The sequence below is a fragment of the Ursus maritimus genome, unplaced genomic scaffold (assembly GCF_017311325.1).
Source record: "Ursus maritimus isolate PB19 unplaced genomic scaffold, ASM1731132v1 scaffold_26, whole genome shotgun sequence".
In the NCBI taxonomy this organism is placed as follows: Eukaryota; Metazoa; Chordata; class Mammalia; order Carnivora; family Ursidae; genus Ursus; species Ursus maritimus.
This window is the reverse complement of record NW_024425119.1, coordinates 11,679,212-11,701,223: the sequence shown is the minus strand read 5'-3', so window position 1 is coordinate 11,701,223 and position 22,012 is coordinate 11,679,212. Positions and strand designations below refer to the sequence as shown.

At 45.6% G+C, this 22,012-nt stretch overlaps 1 protein-coding gene across 1 annotated transcript in view; it reads right to left on the bottom strand.

Moving 5' to 3' along the window:
- The window catches only part of ETV6 (ETS variant transcription factor 6), a 186,129-nt gene that overhangs the window by 20,895 nt on the left and 143,222 nt on the right, over positions 1-22,012 (bottom strand). Inside the window, exon 4 of the mRNA XM_040642165.1 lies at positions 13,079-13,213. Coding sequence (XP_040498099.1) covers positions 13,079-13,213 — 135 coding nt within the window. The remainder of the gene's footprint in view (positions 1-13,078; positions 13,214-22,012) is intronic.

Below are 22,012 nucleotides of genomic sequence, written 5' to 3'. Positions count from 1 at the left end.
TCAGGCAGGTATAAAATGGAATGAGGAGTGTCTTACTATTCTGCTAAGGACTGGTCTCCAGGTTCTATGATTAGTTATGCAAAGCCATGTGAAGTATTTTCGTATGCTACCACCTTTCTATGATAAAGGAGAAGGGAATTCCAGGTTCCCGAATGACAGAGTGGCTTGTACGAAATCAACCTTCCTACGTACGGACATGATGGAATCTGGATACAACACGTTTACAAAAGTTATTTGAAGGTACCGGAGAAAACTGAAGGGCATTTTACTCTTGAAAGAAGACAAGTGCACAAGTGAGATCCAAATTTATATAGCCCTGAGGGTCCTCCCCAGTCCCTGTGGCAAGGGGCAGCTGGAAAATGAACTGGAAGTTGTATAATCTGCCCGGGAATAGAGGATGGGGCTACTAGGATGGCAAAAAATTGAGAAAGCAAATCCTACAAAGGGGAGGGCCTCAGGGGGATTAGCCACTCAACTGGCAGATAAAGTTCCCTCAAACCCCTAACCTGTGCTCCTGCGTGTGCAGGGGGACCTCTAAGGAGCTCAGTGAAAAGCAACAGCTGTATGGCTGCAAGATAAGAGCAGGGATGTCAGCTACTGGCCACTGTCTGTACTGGAGACAGAATTCAGAATTTGAGCCCCAGCACCAAAGGCTCTGTAACATCTCAGGCTGTTTATTACCCCAGAACAGCCACACCTCACGAGTAAAGACTAGGGCCAGGACAAAGGGATTTGCCTGAGGGCTCCAGGCAAAACTGAAATAGATCTGCCCTAACCAAATATCTGACCAAGTCTCTACAAACTCAAAGTGACTGGCTAGTCGTTTACCTGCTAGAGCAAAAATCAATATTCTTCAGAGGAATATAACATAATCTAGCGTCTTTACAATGTATCATCTATAATATCCAGTATTCAATAAGGATTTTTGGGACACGGGAAAAAAACAGAAAAATGTGACCCATAGTCAAGAAGAAAGGCAGTCAACAGAAACAGACTCTGAGAGCACCTAGATGTTGGTATTAGGAAAAAAGAACCTTAAAGTAGCTATTAGAAGCAAGTGTAAGCACTCGAAGGAAATGATGGTCATGATGATATATAACAGATGGAGACTGTCAGAAGAGAAATGGAAACTTAAGAAGAAGATTCTAGTACTGAAAAACACAATATCTGAAAGATTGGACTGGACGTACTTAGCAGATTGGAGATGACAGAAGGAAGGGTTAGTAAATTTGAAGACACATCAACAAAAATTAGAAACAAATAAACAAACAGATCCTCAGTGACCTGTGGGACAATATTAAATGGTCTAATGGACATGTAATTGGAATCCTAGTAGAGAACAGAAAGAATGGGACCACCCCTCAAACCCTCCCCCAAACTCCAAACCTGAATAATGACCAAATGGTCCCCAAATTTGGTAACAACAACAACAACAACAGGAAACTTAAAGATCCAAGGTGCTCAGCAAATACCAAGCAGGATAAATACAAAAGCTACATCTAGGCATTCATCATAGTTAAACTGCTGAAAAGCAAAGATAAAGAGAAAATCCCACAACCAGTGGGGGATAAAGGATACACCATGTACACAGGAAAGTTATACTAATTATGGCTAACTTCTTTTTTAAACACCCAGAGAGAGAGAGTGTGTGTGTGCAAGAATGTACACAAGAAAAATATGGATGGAGACCCATAGACTGAAAGAGACTTAAGAGACACATCAATCATCAGCAATGTATAGACCCTTGTTTGGATTCTGATTCAAGGAAACTAAAAACACATATGAGATAGTTGGATACTGAAGAACTGTTAGTTTTCAGGTGATACAATGGCTTTGTGATTACGATTTTATAAAGGGTCCTTCTCTTTTCAGACCTGTACTGATACATTTATAGATGAAATTGTATATCTGGAATTTTCTTTAAATTAATTCGGGATGGTGAAGCAGAGAGTAGGTGGGGCATAGAGGAAACGAGATTGGTCATGAGTTGATCATTGAAGCTGGTCATGGGTACATGGTGGCTCATTGAATAATTCTCTCTAGTTTTGCATAAGTTTGATCTTTTCCACTATAAAAAGTGTTTCTTTTTCTTTTTTTAAGCACTTAGTCAACCTTGCAAGGATACAGGTTGGGATAACAAGTACTAAATTCTTCACTTTAACCCAAATGCAAATAAATGCTTACAGGGTACTTAACTGATTAGGCCCACCTAGTTCGTTTTAACGGCTGAGATGATTAGCATAATAGAAATGACCTGCTATCTTTTGGGGATGAGGCAAGTTTTCTTTTCATAGCTAATACGGACCTCGATTCGGCTGTCCCCCGAAATGAATTTCTCTCTTCTCTGTCACAGAACATGATCATGATAAGCAACTACTTAAGACAGTTGCGTTCTGAAGTTTTGTGCATTTTCTTCTAAATGCCACTTTCAGAGTAGCTCCCTTAACTTAAAAGCTTATTAAGGTTTAAAAATACTTAAGGCTGATGAAGACCATGTACTGAAAACTCCTATTTCCTGAATCCATTTCCTGTCTTACAAATTTCAAAACAGACATAGGCGTTGGCCAGGAGTCTGGTCACCTGCAGGCTCTCTTTGATGTCTTGGGCTTCAAGTCTCAGTGGATGGGTGTGCACTCGGGGCAAGCCTTAGGAAGTCTGGGTAGCCTCTGAGAGGAAGAATTTTCATGCCAAGGGTAAAAGAGGAACTGATGTAATGTCCTGGAGAGATTTCACTCTCTGTTCCTGCCCAGATCTTTGGGAACAATGGAGGAGGGAGACAGTGCTCTGGATAATCCAACTCAGATCTTACTTTTGACTCAGGGTCCAGGCAGGAACAGCACTTGGAGGAGCTTGATTTATTTATTTCTCTGCAGACACCACTCAAAGAGGAAGTACTTGATGAAGTTGATAACATTAATGGTAGAGAACTGCATCCAAGGGTATTTAATTCCAGGCTCCTGGTGGTCTGGGCACAACCACTGTCAAGGCTGAAAGGGCTGCAATGAGACCTTCCAAGCTTTGTTTCAGTTTGCAAAGCATGCGCCCACGTACGGAGTAGGCTCTGACGTTCCCACCCTGCTGCCTGCTGCCCCTGTTATTATAAGTTGGCAGCAGGGTGTGGAAACTTATGAGACCAGAGCCGGCAGGCAGAGAAGCTCCGGACACAGGAAATGCACTGAGCGGACAGTGGGTGCATTAAATCCCCCAGATGTAGGAGTCTTCTGTCTAAAACAAGAAGATTTTTTTGGTCTGGCCTTGATGTCTGCGTTTGTTCTTGGTGAATTGCCCAGCCGGAGAGCTGGGAAATTATCCACATTGCCCTCGGTCTGAAGGTCTTGATATGGGAGGGAAATGCGCAAGAAAGAGGGAGGGAAAGCCACACGTTAATTAGTCAGTGTGGGCATGGAGGGAAGGGGGGGCTAGGGCCAAGGACTGGTAGGGAACCCATTCTGGTTGAAAGTGTTTTCTAATCCCAAACCTTTCTCTTTGTGGACCTCTTTCAGATACAAATAATCCCTTCATGCCACCAAACAGCCCCAAATAAATTAGGGCTTTAAGCGTGAGGATTACAAAAAAAGGTCTGATTTCTTTTCTTACCTTCCTTTTACTTAGTAGAAAAGGGTCTATTTAAAAGTCATCCAAATTTGACCCAATTTAATCAGGTCACAAATAATGAATAACTAGTAAACTTAGAGCAAACCAACAAAAACTGCCTCTGGTTGAAGTTGTGGGTTTTAAGTAGGAAATTTCCAGAGTAGGGCAAAGGCTTAAGCTTCTAACTCACAGAGAAGGATCACATTTCTGAGGATCACATTTCCACCACCTCGCTTTCCCTAAGGCCATGGATGGTGATAAGAGAAGTTAGTCAGGGAGATGCAAATCAAGAGGCCCAGCAGGTAACTTACTCATCAGCCTCAGTCCACGGTGTTCCACATTCTTCTAGAAGGAACCACCTCCCAGCATGAATTTGTAGAAGATTAGTGGGAACCACAAACGATATAAAGAACTGTAGAGATTAAATACTCTGGGCCTTCAGGTGCAATTCAAACCAGATTTCCTACACTCGGGTAGGTTCTGTCACCCCCTATTATGGGGTGAATTGTGCTACTGGCCTCACTCCACACCCCTCAATTCATATGCTCAAGTCTCAACCCCCTAGTACTTCAGAATGTGACCTTATTTAGAAATAGGCTCATTGCAAATGTCATTACTTAGGACCAGGTCATATTAGAATAGGGTGGGCCCCTAATCCAATATGACTGGTGTCCTTACTTAAAGGAGAATTTGGACACATAGACAGGTATAGATTGTATGACTGGAAGGGCAGTGCTTTGCCACACAGTGATTACAAAATATGTGTTGAACCATAGAACTTTCAGGGATGCCAACCATATTTCAAGTAGTATCTTGGATGCAGTATATGCAAAGAGGAAGAAGCGGTCCTTGCTCTCAAGGATAGCGTAGTCTAACGGAGAAGGCAGACACATAAAAAACACAAGAAAAGGCTAAAGGTGCTGAAGTAAGAGTCGGTCACAGGGAGCATGCCATGTGAAGATGAAGGCGACATCTACCTGTCGAGGAACACCAAAGACGCCTAGCAAACCACCGGAAGCTAGGAGAACGGCCCAGAACAGACTCTCCCTCCCAGCCCTCAGAAGGAACCGACCCCGCCCTTACCTTGGTCTTGGACTTCCAACCCCCGCAACTGTGAGAGAATACATTTCTGTGGTTTAAGCCCCCCAGTTTGTGGCGCTTCTGTTAGGCCGCCCTAGCACCTAATACACCCCCCACGCCGTTTCCAGGAGGTTCCACTGAGACTCTCCACGGACCCTCCGCCTGCCCATTCAGCCCATTCACTTTAGCAAGTTGCCACTGTCACTGAACGCCCTGGTAGGGCCTGAGAGAAAAACCGCCCGAGTTTGCAGGGTCTGATTCACAGGGGTGTGAGCTCCCAGTTTCAGAAGCGCCTGCTGAGAGGGGCTGAAAGACAAAATGGGTGACTTGCAGGACTCTGGGGCTTAATCTGTATTCCTGGGGTGGGGGGACAGCCTCCCAACTGGCTAGCCTCTGCCAGGGGCTCAGTCCGGAGAGCACAGAAGCAAGTCTGCCCACCTCGGTCTCAACGGGGCCTGAGACCCAGGCCGCACAAGAGAAGTGAATGAAGACATCAAGGGGTCAGATTTCAAATGAGCCAATTAGACCTGTGGGGGTAAACCTTGTGAATCATGTATAGGGAGGGGGTCAGCTTGGCAGAGAGAGCTGGAGAGGGGAAAGAGCAAGGTAACAGAGGGTTTCCTGCTCTGGAGGTGAACCCAAACTGCCCCAGGCCCCTTATCTCAAAGGGCTCAGATAGCACTTCCCCAGGGCTAACAGGAAGTTTCTTGAAAACTTCCTGGCTACCTGGGGAGAGTTAGTCATGCATATTAGGGATCTCTGGAGCTAAAACTTCTGGCTTAAAGGAGCCAGCGAGACCGGAGACCCAGGCTAAGGGCAGCCCCCACAGGACTGGAGGAAGCCAGAGGAGGCAGGGAAGTGAGTGGGTCCTCCCTGCAGTACACTGCTGGCCCCTACGGATGAAAAGAGGCTCTGGGCACCACCTCAGGGCCTCCACACTTTCCCATCACAGTCAAATGCCGCATCTGCATCCGGGGACAAGGGTCAGAGGGTAAAAGGTCATGCTGCACCAGACTCTGAAATACAGGAAGCAAAGCAGGAAGAAGAGGCCCTAGGGAGGCACGGAGGAGTGAGAGGAGAGTAGAAGGAGAGGGCAAGGGGAAGAGGTGGTCCCTGGTGCCCTGCGGACAACGGGAAGTCAAGATTGGGGCCTGGTCTTCCTCTGCTGGAACCTCGTTATCTCCAGCCAGATCCAAGAATCCCAGAATTGAAAGGGGGCACAAAAGGTTAATCTTCTAGTTCTTACATGTGAGAGGAGACAGATGGAAGATTAACAGGTCCCAAAGGGGTCATGGCGGGCCTACCATGGGCCAGGTACTGCGAGGTAACGAAGCACAAACACTGCTCCTTTTCAAAATGGGCTGTGCCCTGAGAGCAACTGAGGCTGTCACTTTCAATGTGTTTTCCCACCGAATGTAACAGAGGGGGCCTGGTTCGTCCATGAAGGAGGTCGGGTGTCACGGCGTGGGTAGGCAGCAGGCCCTTCCGACGTCCCGGATGCACAAACATGGTGTCCGCACAAAGTGCATGTGGTCACAATAACGGGAATAGTTAGGAACACTGGGATTGGAGGTAAGAAAGAAAACCGACCACTGCACAATACACACTACTGAACGATATGCAAGCTTAAAAATGGCAAAGATGGTACGTGTTATGTGTATTTATCACAATTCAAGAAGAAGGAAAAAACCGCAACCAGTGGTAAGAGATATCAAATAATGACAATGAGTAACACTGACTGAGTGCTTGCTACGTGATAGTTGTTGTTCTAAGGTGTTAACCTGATTCTTTCTTATATCAATCACATTCAATAGGTACTGACATTATCCTCTTCTGCGCGGAAACGGAGACACAAGGAAGTTAAGTAACTTGCCTAAAGTCACAGAGCCAGTAAATGGGGGAGCTGGGGTTAGAGCCCAGATGGCTGGGATCCAGAGCGTGCACGTGCGTGCACACACACACACAAACCATTACGCTCTCTGGTTCCATCATGCATCACAGGATTAACATCGATGTCAAGCCCCAGCCAATGGCCTCCCTGACGCTTTTTTTTTTTTTTTAAAGATTTATTTATTTGACAGAGAGAGAAAGAGAGACAGAGCACACACAAGCAGGCAGAGCGGCAGGCAGAGGGAAAGGGAGCAGCAGGCTCCCGCTGAGCAGAGAACCCGACATGGGGCTCGATCCTAGGACCCTGGAATCATAACCTGAGCTGAAGGCAGACACTTAACGACTGAGGCACCCGTCCTTGACACTTTAATTGTCAACATGATCCCAGCAAGACTAGAGAATCAGGGAAGTTTTTATGACAACCAGTAACAGGATGGCTGGATCAGCTGCAAACTTCATCCACTCTGGGGCCTCTTCAGCAGCTATACTGAGGGACCAGCCCCCGAGGAGTGACCAGCACCCAGGGGCTGGCTCCCAAGGGGGATGAGAGCCAGGGCTTCTGCTCTCAGAGGCCAGTGCCAGACTCCGAACTCACATTTCTCATGGGCTGGGGGATTTTCTTCATGTAAGTCCATTCATTCTGGGGTAAAGATCTACAGTGGGTTAATTCAGTCCAAATCAGCACGAGTTTTTGACACCCTGACTTGCAGACATACCACGGTGTCTCCAAAGTTATTGCTGATGGGGCACCTGGGTGGCTCAGCTGCTTACGCATCCGACTCTTTTTTTTTTTTAAAGATTTTATTTATTTGACAGAGATAGAGACAGCCAGCGAGAGAGGGAACACAAGCAGGGGGAGTGGGAGAGGAAGAAGCAGGCTCCCAGCGGAGGAGCCTGATGTGGGGCTCGATCCCAGAACTCCAGGATCACGCCCTGAGCCTAAGGCAGACGCTTAACCGCTGTGCCACCCAGGCACCCCACGCATCCGACTCTTGTTTCGCCTTAGGTCATGATCCTGGGGTTGGGAGATCGAGCCCTGTGTTGGGCTTCACGCTCAGTGCAGAGTCTGCTTGAGATTCTCTCTCTCCCTCTGCTCCTCCCCTGTGCGAGCACTCTCTCTCTCTCAAATACATAAATAAAATCTTTAAAAAAAAAGCTATCTTTGACTTGTGTGTTGGTTTAGATTTGGCAGTTTCAAGTACCATGAGGCAGAAAAATTATAAACAGGTTTGCTGGCATCTGCCACCCCGTACCATGGTCAGGGGACCTGGCTTGGCCTCCTAATCTCCCCAAGTCTACTCACTGCTCTATCTTCTCTCCCATTTTCAGTGTGTTTGCACACAACACATGAACAAAAAAGTTATTTTGGTTGGCTCACCCATGCTGAAATGGAATGAACACAGGCTCGAGAGCTAAGTGGACCCAGAGCTAAGTCTCCGTTTTGCTACTTGGTAGCTGTGTGATCTGAGGTTCTCAGCCTCTGTCTCCTCATCTGTAAAGTGGAGAGAACATTACCTTCTTTACAGGGTGGTTGTGAAGATGAAATGATTTGGACACGTAAGAGCTTAGACCAGGGCCTGGCACACAATACATGTTAGCTATTATTTTGTTCCTATGAAGCAGATTCATATGCCTCATCTTCTTTAATTATCTCATTAAAATTGTGTAAGATTTCCTTCCTCCGAAGCAGTCTTTGGGCCCCTGGATTTGGCAGTAGAGGGGGCTGGGGGTGGAGGGGAAACATTTCCCTCAATAAAGCAATTGCATAAATGAAAATCTTTGGGCTATCACAGAATGTATGCCACCCTCCTCACTCCCCACAAAGGAATGACTTCTCTCTATTCCCTGGGCCATTCCCATGTACTGGTTGTAGGGAGAACGGAGGTCAACCATTTCAGCACTTGAAAGTTCTATCATTTGTGATTTCCATGTCCAGCTAGTGACACAGAGCAGCCCCTGAGGTCTTCAAAGTGTGTCTACTGTTGCAGAAACAATCACAGCACTGCATGTGTGAATATTTTTAAATTAAAGTGATTAAAAATCACTTTCCACTCTCTTAGATAGGACATAGGAGAGGGTGGGACTAGAAAGTTGGAATTATACAATTTCACAGGGGTCATGGGACGAAAGCATATGATAAACACAACTCTTGTTCCTTCTCTCTACAGACTTGGGCCTGTCCAGTCTGACATGGGTAACTCCATGGAGCTGGCCCCGTTTGGGGACGAGCTCAACTGGAAACATATTTTATTTTACTCAATAAGCTTTTAGGGAATCAGTATCAAGTAGTTTCAATACCAGTAGGGCTACTGGCGATCGAATATATACTTAGGGACAAAGCCTTTCTTGTAATTATTCCATAGGAGCCAGAAGTAACTGATTTTAGAACCTGAGGTGTCAAAAGAAGTTGATATTATAAGTGTGAGTGACAAAATATATTTATTTTATCATCATTTGCTGGTCCGAAATTTTTTTTAAAATTTATTTATTTATTTGGCAGAGAGAGAGAGAGAGAGAGAGCACAAGCAGGGGGAGCAGCAGGCAGAGGGAGAGGGAGAAGTAGGCTTCCCGCCGAGCAGGGAGCCCAACGTGGGGCTCAATCCCAGAATCCTGGGATCACGACCGGAGCCAAAGGCAGACAGATGCTTAACTGACTGAGCCACCCAGGCACGCCTGATCAGAAATTTCTAAAGATGTTTTACCTCCTGGTTTTGGGGAAAGAAACAGTATCATTTTTTTGTTTTGTCTCCTTCCTACATAGCTATGTACCTAACATCTAACTCATTCATATTATGCAGATAAAATGAGTCACAACAATCAAAGAAAAGCAATCCACTTGAACTGAGGCTTTCGGTCATGAGATAAGGGGAAGGTGCCACTCTTGGTTTGACCACTAAGAGGGGTAATGTAACCAGCAGTTCCTGGTAAGGTGAGACAAGGGAGGACAGAAGAGATGTTGAACTGATTCTCAGCAACACCAAGCAAGACACACTTTCGATTTTCTGGATTTTAGTTGCCCAAGGCCCTGACGGGAGAGAATGCGTCTTATTCACTTTCCCATCACCCAGGGAGACCCAGACTTTGGAGGGAATGAAGGACTTGAGAGTGTAGGAGATCTGAGAACATTCAGTCTAACCCCTGTCTCACAACTGGGGGAACTGAGGGCCAGAGAAGAGAAACTCTGCCCTTAAGCTTTGTTCCGGCAGAACAGAGGACTCGAGCCTGGGTTCCTGACTTCCAAATCCCATCCTTTAAAAGATTTGATTGAAGCTGACCATGCGTGCCAGGTGGTCTGGGGTGATCCTGCTTTGTGCCTGTTGCCTGGCATACCTGCTGGAGGAGTCCTGTTTCCCTGTTACAGTGGCTCAGCATGGGTGAGAGATTACAAGGCTGCCTTCGTTGTAGAATACTGCAGTCTCTTCTCATATGTAAATAAGGGAAGAGGGTGGCCATGCTGGTTCTCCTAGACTTGGGCGGTCATCAGAGGACTGCTTTGCCCCAGGCACAAGGCGATTTCAGAATAGCGCACCATATGGAGAGAACAACTGTTTACAAATGAAGGGTAACTGGAATTCCTGAGATTGCCCACTTCTCCCCTCAGAGCCTGGACGGGAGCCTCTGAGCTGTAACACCAGCTCCCTGGCTCCTGGCACTGCCACGCAGCTGCCAGCGAGGATGGCGAGATTTCAATGTCATGCACTCACACGGGATGTCTGTGGGGAACTGCTGCTAGATTCGACAAGATATGTTTGTGCTGTGATCTCAACTCCCATTGTGAAATGGTGAATGTCTGAACTGGTTAAGTCGGCGGCAGTGATGAGGTGCAGTCACGGGGAGGGGGTAAATGAAGCTTTGTCTTTGCACTTCACTTTGCACGCCTCACTGTGCCAGGCTGTTCAGGCGCCGTGTCCGTTCTCTTCTGGAATGTTCCTGTTCTCTTTCCTGTCATATGATCTCTGTGTCAGGTCAGTGGCAACATACTTGTACAAAGGACTGTGCCCCAGTTATGTGAAACAGACCACGGGGGATAGAATATTCGATATGTAGAATCTCGCTTTACAGATTTGTTTTTTCCAGCACCAGATCTTTCTGTACGTTAACAGATGTCCATATTAGTGTTTTGCCATTCACAAGGAAGTGCGGCGGCATTAATTCTAGAAACCAATCACGTGGAGCCGGATATTTTGTCTTTTTGGTGGAGAAAAGGGAACGAGGTAGGAGGTGTTTGGAGGTAGGGAACTTGTACTGGCTGATTCCCCTCTCTGGAGGGTCCCCTTGTCACCCATGGCGGTCGGGGGGCAGGCAGCCTGTGCGTATCACCTCCATGCCTTGCACAGCTCTTCTCAGCTGACACCATCTGACAAAGACCTAAACTTCCCTTCTCGCGTGTCCACCTGTTCACCTGAGAGAACGCGCCGTGTCTAAACAGGCCTGTTCCCTCAGGTCTTGATTCCTGGCTGACAGCTTTAAGGAATGGTCTCTGAGAACACACTACTTTTAAGAGCTGGCTCTGAAGCAAAGCTCACTGGTCCACAGGGTGATGAAGCCCTTGACCTTGGTCTCATTAGCTCCATCCTTTTACCTACGGAGTCACCACCACCGACATCATAACACTCGAGAGCACAGCTCATTATGGCACACGGAGCAGCACATCTGTATTTACTTGGTCTGAGAGTAGCTCTGAGAGGAAGCCCGGCTTTCTCTATTGATTAGCTCCTGCAAATAAGAACAACAATGAACACCTACTTCTGAGTCAATTCAAGGTGGAAGGATTTGTGATGAGACCATAAGCTTCCAATCACGTTTGGGAATAAAAAGAGGAATAGGAATTCCAAATGGGACTTTTTTTTTTTTTTTTTTTAAATAATGAGTGCAGGAGAGACAGACAGGAGGTGGGGGGAAAAAGCCCATCACACACCTTTTGTATCCAAGGAGGCAAGCTAGGTAATATGATTCTTGCCTTAATATCAAACTTCAGTAAACCCACCTCCTCTTCTCTGGCATAGCTGTTGGCTATTATGCAAGCCGGAAATGTACATGGCAGGAAGAGCCAAAGAACAGAGAAACCGAATTGGGGGGGAGAAAGGGGGGGAGCTGCTAAATTAAGCAAGGGTAAAGCCAGGGGAAGAAAGGATGAGAGAAACAGGCAGGGAGCAGGGAAGAGCCGTTCGCGTTTATTCTCCATCGCGAAAGCAAGGGGGCCTGCTGTGAGACACTTGGCACGAGGAAGGGACGGGGTCGCCTGGAGTCAGGCTCGCTTTTGTGAAGTGTTAATTAAGAAAACAAATAACTTCTCATTTTTTAATTTGCCAACAACGAAACCAAAAAATATGAGCCCTGCTCTTGAGGAGGCTCGATCAATTTAAGGAAATACCCCAAGGAACTGGGGTTGGAGGCCCTGAGTGATCCGGTCCTAAGAAAAAGGACAAGTTGAAAAGCAATACTTTGTGTCCGCACGTCTGTTGTCTGACCGATCCGTGTGCACATGGACATCACGCTCCTCAGAGGCACCATGCATTGCTGTTCAACGGAATCACGCACCAAGCCAGATTTTAATAACCTAGGTCTGCACCCAGACACCTGCTTTGGAACGATGTCCAGCGCCACGGTTCAATTCTGGGTTTTTTGTTTTTGTTTTTTTTTTCTGTTTCCTACCAGTGATTTTAGGACTGCTGGGGCTTACCAGAGAAGAGCAGCCCCGGGCACGTCTGAAGGAGGCACCTATGCTGAGCACATTGCAAGAAACCGCCTTCGGTGCACGAAGGAACTCCTGGTCCACCCGAGTTCACAGGGTTTGAGTCTGTCTTGTTCCCCCAGCTTTTAATACCCTCTCCTCACAAATTTTCAAAGACCCCCATTACTCTCCTTCATCAAAACCCTCTCCATTCTGGGTCCAATACAACCTCCTCGGACTAGCTCTGCAAAAGCAAAATGTTGATCATTGTTGAAACGGGGTAATGGCTCACGGGGGTTCATTTACTTCATTCTGTCTATTTGGGAGAAATCTCTATTGTCTGACATGTTCCAGAACAAAAGGTTGTGGGGAGGGAGATAAGCCTTATAACCCAGGTCATCTAATGGCTCTCTTGTTCCAGGGACTCACTCCATCCTACCTATTCTCTCTTCCAGGAGGGTTCCCCACTTCATCCTTGCTTACCAGGATTCTGCTGGACCATCAAGGAAGCCTCCAGAATCACCTGCTTTATGAGGCTGACCCTGATGCTCGCGTCTGGTTATAATCCCCCCCCCCCACTGTCTCTTTATGGTGCCTACTCTTACAGCTATGCTTTGATAGTCATCCACGTATCTCATTTCTTTAACAGATTGCAGAGAATCAAGAGTACGTCTCATTCATCTTGGCGTTTCTCTCAGTGTATTCTATATGTCGAACACTCAATACGTGTTTGTTCAATGACAGACAAATCACGCGCATAAGAACAACTTATCAAGGAAACAGTGACACCTTTTGGACCGTCTAAACCTGACGCAAGGAAAGAAAAGCCTCCTCTGGTACCTTCTTCATGGTTCTGATGCAGGATGACTTCTGGCTGTGTGTGTATAGAGTTTCCAGGATGGAAGAACGGTGAAAAAAGAATCCGAGGTTTTCTCTGCTTCAGAATATGCTGAAGGAGTTCATAGAGCACATCACCTGGAAAGAAAAAGGAAAGAGAACTACAGCAATGGGAATATTCGACTCTAGGGGCGGCACTGGACTAAGGACGTAATGGCGAGCCAGGTATGTATGCCACCTGCCCCCATAGAGCACACAGGGAAAACTCAGAGGGTTGGAGCCACATGACCGTTGTTTCAGTGGACTTTTTACGTTGTGCAAGTAATATACGAAAAAGTTTAAAAAGTGCCGAAAACCAGAAAGAAAACAAAAATCACCTATAATCCTACCACTAAGAGGAAGAAGTCCTATCCCTACTATCTATGGTTTTATCAGGCTTGTGCTAGCTTCGTATCTCTCTTTTACCCTCCACATTATTGAACTGCTCCACTAGCTACAAAATGAGAGCCCATTACAGGGATGCACCAGACTTAATGGACATTTCAACGATTCCAATTTATTGCTATTATTCTTGTGAAAGATATTCTGTTCATATCCCTCTTTGCTTGCATTTCAGATTAACCAAAGAAGGATTATGAAGTCATTAAGTATGAAAATTTTTAATGTTCCACTGGCAATTCATAGATTCTTCATAGAGACCTTCCAATGGAAAAAAATTGCCTTTCGAACCCACCCTAATCCCAGGTAGGAAGAGAATGAGGATGAAAAAAATGCACAAGTCTGGTGAGAGGTGCTAACTATTGAAGGTACCCTCTAAAGAACTCTGGCACATTCTGGAATGCTTACCTCCTTTAAAAATACACACAGGCACTGCTTCAAGGCTCTACAGTCTCTAGAAAATCACCTCTAGATGTCAGTGCCTTGCGGAGGATGGTGGGGGCTGGTCTGAGCGAGGGCCCTCTGTTCTGATATATTCGGTAAAGTGTCCACTGAGTAGTTAATTAGCAAACAAACAAATAAACAAAAAACCAAACCAAACCAAAACAAACCCCAAAACAAACAAACAAAAAACACCAAAAAAACCAAAACCACAAAAAAGCCCCCCAAAACCTGTCATGGTCTTGTTCCACCCCTTCGGCTTAGATCCAAGTTCAAAAATGCAGGTGGGTGCTCAAAACCCCTTCGGGGTGGGTGATTAATCTTTAAAATACCACAGGCTTCTGACTGTCCCCCTACGCCCTTCCACATACAGATATGCAGTCAACCATTGTACCAAACAATGGGCTTTTGTCTCTAATTTTAGCCATTTTTAACAGATACTTTAATTAACAACTTAATTTAACTGCATATTTTGGGCTATTGCTAAATTATTTTTTTTTCTTTTAAATTCTTCTGAACCTGAGAAACGCTCCGTATTAATTTTTCTTTCTGCAAGCCATTTGTACCAAATAAAGTTCGAGGATATTCTGTTCTAAGTGATTCATGAGGTGCCTTTGTGTCTTTGTTTTGACTTTGTTCCTTCCTCTACCTTTGAGTTTGGGTGGTTATTAATATTATGTAGGGACACTATTTACTATTAGGATTCAATAAAGCAAAAGACTTTAAAGAGTTGAAGACAAGCGTGTCATTTGGGCATTTCCTGATAATGACACGGGCGAGAGGACGCAGAGGTGTTCTGCACCAGCCTTGGAAGAAGGTTCTGTGGAAGGCAGAAGCAGGGCACACACGGGTGTGCTTTTTGAGCTGGGAAAGCTTGGAGCACATCTAATCTGAACCGAGTAGTCATGGTAATGTCGTCTCTGATGAGAGGAGGATACAGAGCCTGAAATACAGTCCTATTTTAATGATTCATATTTTAATCGCTTACAAAAATAAGTCCCTAATCAACACTTTGTTTCTTTTGGTGTAGTGTAATGTCTTCCTGAACTTTCCTTAATTTCCATGGCCTCACACCCGCTGGGTTTTATCCTGTGGGTTTGAGCAATGCTTTATTTCGGTAGTACGCAGAAAGAGAAAACGCAACACTGAAAAATGTGTTCCTGATGATTAGTATTACTAAAAAAAATGGCCAGTAATTAGTGTATCCATTTTGGAAGAGGAGGCCAGGAAATATAAATTTAGTGTCTGTGAGGGTGTTCAACTTTGCTCGTTCAGAGAGGCAGGCTGACGCGGCGGGGAAGGCACACACACTTGCAGATGCCAGCTCCTCTGTACCCCATGACCTTGAACAAGTCCCTGAACTTCCCTGAGAAATGCAAATGACATCTCCCTTCCCAGTCTGCTGTGAGGGTTCGGCCAGGGCGGTGTGGCCAAGCACCCACAGCAGGTGTGCGTGCTGCACATGTTACATGCCGACCTCTCATCAGAGGTCGCTCCTGGGGCTCCAGAGGCTGTTTTTGTGACCACCGCTATGCCCGCCACCACCACTGTTCTTACTGATATTATTACAGTGGTAGTCTCAAGGAGACAGGAGATGTCTGGAGTCATGCCCATTGTTCTGCTCCCCCTGCAGAAAGGGCAAAGGTTAACTGAGGCCATTCACCCACCTTGGCTTCTCCAGACCCCTCCCGCTGAGAGCCTCCCCCACGCCCTTCCCCCCCGGGGTGGGCAGGCCCACAGAAGGGCTGACAGGCCCTCCACCCCAGACTCTCCCAGCCTTCTGTGCTGGCTCTCTTCTGCCTCTCATCCCAAAGCTGGCAAAGGCAGCCAGGCAGAGAAGGTTCCTGTCTCAGTGTGCAAGAGAAAGCAGGGGAGGGGTGAATCAAGGGCAACTCTGCCAGTTCCTTACCTACACCACACGCCCGTGATGAGAACTAGTGAGATAACATTCATAAGGGCCACCTGGGATGGTTGGCTAATGGGCGTGAGCACGGGCCAAAGGTCCCACGTTCCAAGCCAGGAAAAAAACCGAATTCGAACCCTGTCGAGGAAGGCCATAGATGGATCAGTCCATTCACAGACATGTTTCCTCAGCAACCAGGGGCTCAGTCGGGGAATGTGGCTGGCTCAGCACAAATGCATCAGTACTATGGGGGAGAAACCAACTTACGGTGCATAGCCTGGGTACATGTGGTTGGCAGCCCGATAATAGCTTGGAATCTTAGAAAGGATTCTAGAGGTTACTTAGATCGACTCGAACTTGTGTTCAGCAGAAGTCCCCTGCCTCCCCTTCCCCTGCCAAGAAGTAACTTTGGCTGAGCACTTCCAGGGATGGGCGGCCGGCCACAAACATAAGCAAACCATTTTTGGACAGCTCTAGTTGATAGAAAGTTCTTCTGTTGAGTTGGAACCTGGCCTCCCCTGCAAACTCGTGTACCTCAGTTCCTAGTTTTGGCTCTGGAACAACAACAGAACATGTGTCTCGTCTACAACAGTTTTCTAAATAAATAAGGACGGGCCCCCCCATCCTCTCCCATCTCTCCTGCCTCCTATTTCCTCCAACACCCAGCCTGTTCTCCTGCTACACTATAAAAATGTTCATATATACACAGAAGATCACATCTAAAAAGTAGTATTAGCAAGAAGATCTCTGGAATAAAAAAAGAGATCTGAAAATAAGTTATATTTATTTGTCTGCTGAATATAAAGAGCACGAGCCATAGCACTGTATATCTAACTTCACTAATGACCGCTGGCTTGAATTCAAAAGGGACTTGTCAAAAAATTCTTGGCCCATTTCATTCGTGATAAATTTTCTCTGTGTTCCCAGAAAAGCAATACCTAGGGCTAACTGTAAAAGGCGCTTCTATGGTACGAAGCAATGGCACCAAGCCTCCTGTCTAAGGGACAAGAGCTATTGTTGGTTTCTCTATACACCTTCACGCGCACATACATGGGTCACGTTTACACAGGTGCGTACCAACGTGGAGCTGCTGTGAAGCTAGTGGGGTGCAGGGCTTTCACCCGCATGGGCTCCTGGGAGGAACCCTAAAACTATTAGTGCCCCCAAATTAGAAGCTTCAGGCCCCATAAAACCTAGAGATTCCCCTGGGTGCATGAGCACACATGACACGTGTTGTCCGTGCTTGTAGGCACAGGCACAGGGATGCACGTACACACACACAACACAGAAACCCACAGACTAAACACACATGCAATTCTGTAGTGGTGATTGTGATGTGAAAAGTCAGGCATCCACTCAGAGAATATGAAATTCTATTATTTTATTTGTAATTTGTTTCCAACGGATAGGAGAGTGAACAAACCTGCCACAAGTTGCCTTCTCAATGTTCCTAGGGTCTGAAGACTGAGAACGGACAGATGCTGTTCGGGGGGTTAAGGTTTCTTTCCCTTTGAGGGAAGAGCCTGGGCTCTGGGGCAAGAGGTCCCAGGTCCCCCTGGGTCCTCTATATGTCAGCTGCATGCCCTCAGGCAAATATTCTTTCTCTGTGAGGCTTAACTCCAGGCTTAGTGAAACACTCTTTTGTCTCAGATGAGAATAATGCCTCAGACTTGGCAGGGCTAATATGAAGATCAGCTGAGATGATAAGAACAAGCAACAGTCCCACGTCTGCGATAATGTGGGCTCACTAGATGGCACCCCTTGTGATCTGGTAATTATTCACAGACGTGTCTCAAAAAATCTGGAAACCATTTGCTTTGCTTCAACACTTTTGTATTTAAAGCGCCTATACAAGTTTCATGAAGTCACATTCATATGTATTGAAGATGTGTTTTCCCACTTGACATCATTTCACATAGACTTTTCTAGTTCAGTCTCTCTCTCTCTCCTAGTTCACAGTTGTATCTTCAACCTCTTTCTATGGGATTCTTCCCTTTAGCATTTAAGCAGTGTCCAGTTTCTCCTGTTTTCTACACATACACACACCCATTGTCCCCATCTTTCCCTCCAGGTACTGCTCCTGGTTCTCTGGTCCCAGCATGGCCAAGCTTGGCTGAGGAGCTGTCCAACTCTGCTCTTGCCATTTCCCTCCCCTTCTACTGCTCACCTCCTCGTGGTCAAACCAGAGGGCAATGGTTGGTACTTGGGGACTCTGCCTTTCAGCAACATTCATCAGCAGCGCTCACTATCTGCCTCCTCCTAGAACATTTCACGGCTTCGGACGTTCCTACCTCTCCCGGTTTTCTTTCCACCTGCTCCAACCCTGCAACAGTAAGGCTCCCCAGGCTCTCACTAGTCTTTCTCCCCGGTAATCTTATCTACTCCCATGCCCCTCATCAGCCCATCGGTGCTAAATCTACTCCAGCCAGGCATTTCTTCTCAACTCCAGAACCTTCGGTTATTTCCTAGATACTTCCCTCTTGCATGACATACAGATACCACACATTTAATGTGTGGAATGTAAAAGTCTTTACAACCCACATGCTGTTTCCTGGTACAGTGAATGCCCAGTTGCTCAGGCCAGAAACCCAGGAGTTCCTCTCTTTCTCTCATCCAACATCTAATTAGTCACCAAGGCTTTCAGACCCTGACTTCTAAATACTCCTGGAGTCATCTCCTCCTCCCTGCTTACCCGATCTTCCTTCAGGGCACCACCATTATTCCTGAATGCCAGCCAAGCCAACTGCCCACATCCACTCTTCACCTTTGCACTTTGTCATGCCAATCTCTGCTTAAAACGCTGAATGGGGGAGGGGGGCGCCTGGATGACTCAGCTGTTAAGCGTCTGCCTTCGGCTCAGGTCATGATCCCAGGGTCCTGGGATCGAGCCCCGCATCGGGCTCCCTGCTTGGTGGGAAGCCTGCTTCTCCCTCTCCCATTCCCCTTGCTTGTGTTCCCTCTCTCGCTGGCTGTCTCTGTCAAATATATAAATAAAATCTTAAACAAAAACAGAAACAAAAACGCTGAATGGCTTCTACCTGTCTTTAAAATAACCTTTAGGGTCCTGAACATGATCTGCAAGGCCCTGCAGAACCTATTGAAGAAATAATAAGTGGCTCGGTGAATCGTTGCAAAGCCACAGGATATTCCTTTCTATTTACATTCTCTAAGTCTGTTGAGCAAATCCCAGGCGGTGAGTGGCCTGGGCATTTACAGTTTTTATAATTATAAACAGGACTGCTAAGGGCATCTTTTCCTCCCCACCACTGGACTGCGTCCTTGGGATATCTTCTTCAGATGGTATTATCAGTGGAAGAGCCTGATCACTTTTAAGGTTCTTATGCCTTCCCTGTTCTGCAAAAGGCTGGGACCCACGCACAGTGTCATCTACAGGCCTACCCAGAGCCCCTCTCCTGGGGTTTCACAACGTTTAACTTCTCGAGTTCAGTAGTCTGAATGCAGAATTTTAACATTCCTAAAATTTGCATTTTTCAGGTGATGATTTACTATGTACATATCCTCATGTGAAGATTATCTGAAGTAACACTTTCTTAAATTTACAAACTGTTCTCTTTCCTCTCTCTCTCTCTTCTGTTTTTATTCAGAGATTTTAGTTTCCTTTTGACCAATTCGTTAAAAAAAAAAAAAGTGCAAGGGTGGAAGAGACACGTTTCAGATTTGTCATCAAATTCTCTCTGCTGGGTCCTTCCTGCCTGTGGTAGATGTTCAGGATAAAGTCCAAAGCCTCGGGTCATTCAGTTTCAGTGTAACTTCAGTGAGAATGCCCAGGCGGGCACTGGCCCAGGGAGGTCCCACTGGTGCCCATGACAGGCCCCTCCCATCAAGGGACTGCTTGGTTTTCCAATACTGTTCGACCTTATTTTCTGAAAATTCCATTCAATCCATTTTTGCAGGCTGATTAAATGACAGGCCTTTTTATTAAATACAGAGTGCCTCTGTAACCATAAACATAAGCTAGTCTTTCACTTAGGAACAAGTACTTGGGATTTAGCTTGATCTCTGTGTCTTAGGCACAGAGATCCTGAGAAAAAGGGAGCCGGTTGTGGGAAAATCTGAATATCGTCTTTAAGACAAGACAAACTCAGTTAGGAAAGAGATACCGTTAAGAAAACCGCCATTAGCTGGATGCAGAACATAAAGAGATATTACAGATGAACAAAAAAATAAGCTTCTGTGAAAATACAAATATTGTAAAATAAGTAGGTGCTTTATTAAAGGAAGTGTTGTATGTTTTACATGTTATAATATCACGCCATACGGCAGAGGGATCGGTCATCACCACCATTTCACAAATGGGAAAAGCGAAGTGCTAAGAAATTAAATGACCTTTCTGTAATTAACCCATCTAAGCATTTCTCTGATGTCTGTACACTTTTTTTTTTCTCTGTTCACAGAAAGACAAGAAAGAGCCAACTCTGGTGTCCCAATCAAGGGTCATGCCTACTGCAACTCCCACACTTCAGGACTATAATTCCCCTCTGTGACCCATCCCCTCAGATTCTGCGACTTGATTCTAAAATAGCCAGTTGACCCAGCCACTCAACCCAGCAAATGCACCTACCGTTGCTTAATAGAAATGAATAAGCAAGTTGGTCCAAGGAGGAACTTTCTGAAGATAAAGATCAGCATTTTTCATTTAACCTTGGAAGGGAATTTTACTATATTTGAAGGTCATAAGCAAAGCATATTTCCAAAAACAAAGGTTTTGGTGTGTTGGAGAGAGAAGAAGTAATTCACAACATCACATTCTGGTATGTTAAATGACTGATTTACTTAGTAAACCCATCATACATTTTTTGCTGCATTGAACTGAAGGAACTTTGAAACTAGGCTTTTATTTTCCATTTTTTAGCATCAACAGAGAGTCTAACATGAATTAAACTGAAGACAACTTGTGGTTTTTGTTGCTGTTGTTCATATAAAAAACGCATACATAAATCCATCCCACCTTGATGTCTTACAATGACTGACTCTAAACAAGAGTGAGTATCAACGCTAACTTGTCTGTTCCTTCTTATCCACGTGTTTTCTCAAGTCTCAGAGTGGTCAAATAATCAAACACCCCTTTGACTTTAAATCATCCCAGACTATTTAAGGCAGCAACTGTCTAGTAGCTCCAAGAGTAGGTAAAATTATCCTGTACAGGTACAATTTTATAAAGTTACAGTTCCTTTACACTTACTCTTTAGCTTTGCAAATGTTATAAATGCACTATCTTATATCCTCTAACTGGGAGGATATTCCGAAGAAAATATCCCATTTATCTTCGGCCTTAAAATCTTCCGTTTGGAGATAATATAATTACGTAAAGCACATCGTGCATGTTCCCTGCTCTATTCTAGTAGTTAAAAATGGACAAGTCTTGTTCTGGAAATGGACGAGATAAGTGCAGTTTGTCAAATTGGCCAAAGAATGTGGAGTTCAGAGAGGCTACCATATTTGGACTTAAGACACATTAACATTTCAGGTAATTATAATTCACTGGGTCCCGTTCCCGCCTCTCTACATTTGAAGTGAGTTGTGTTGAGCAGAATGTTATTTCCATATACAGAGAGCATAATTCTGGGTGAGGCCAGGCAGGAAACAAGGCTGGGAGGAAGCTATAAACATCCATTCGTGGTGACGGGGCAACCAGATACTTTTGTTTTATTCCAGCAGCCCCATGACTACTGCGAAGCTGCTGCTGATTCATCTTCGGCAGCCAAAAAGATTCAAAGAAAGACAGAAAAAAATTGGGTAAAGTATGAGTTTTACAAGGCATAGAGGTTGAAGGGGACCAGAGTATTTACTCATTGCCTATGGGGTAGGAGGTTCATGCTGAACACTGTTTCATGCTTGAAGTAGAGCTGAACTGTTAAGAGTGGAAAGGAGCTCAGGATCCACATGGTAAAAATCCCATTTTATGGAGAAGGAAAATAGGGGCCAATGAAGTACTGTGACCTGCGGAGGAGTCATGCAGAGAATCCGGGCCTTGGGAGAGCTACTACGTCAAATGCTAACCCAGAATGCCCATGTCAGGAGAAACACTGGCAAATGTGACATTTGAGAGCTAAGGAAGATTTTCTATCCATACCTTGTATCGACCTAAGGAGAAGGCCGGCAGGTAGATCGTGCCTTCATTACCCTGCTACGTG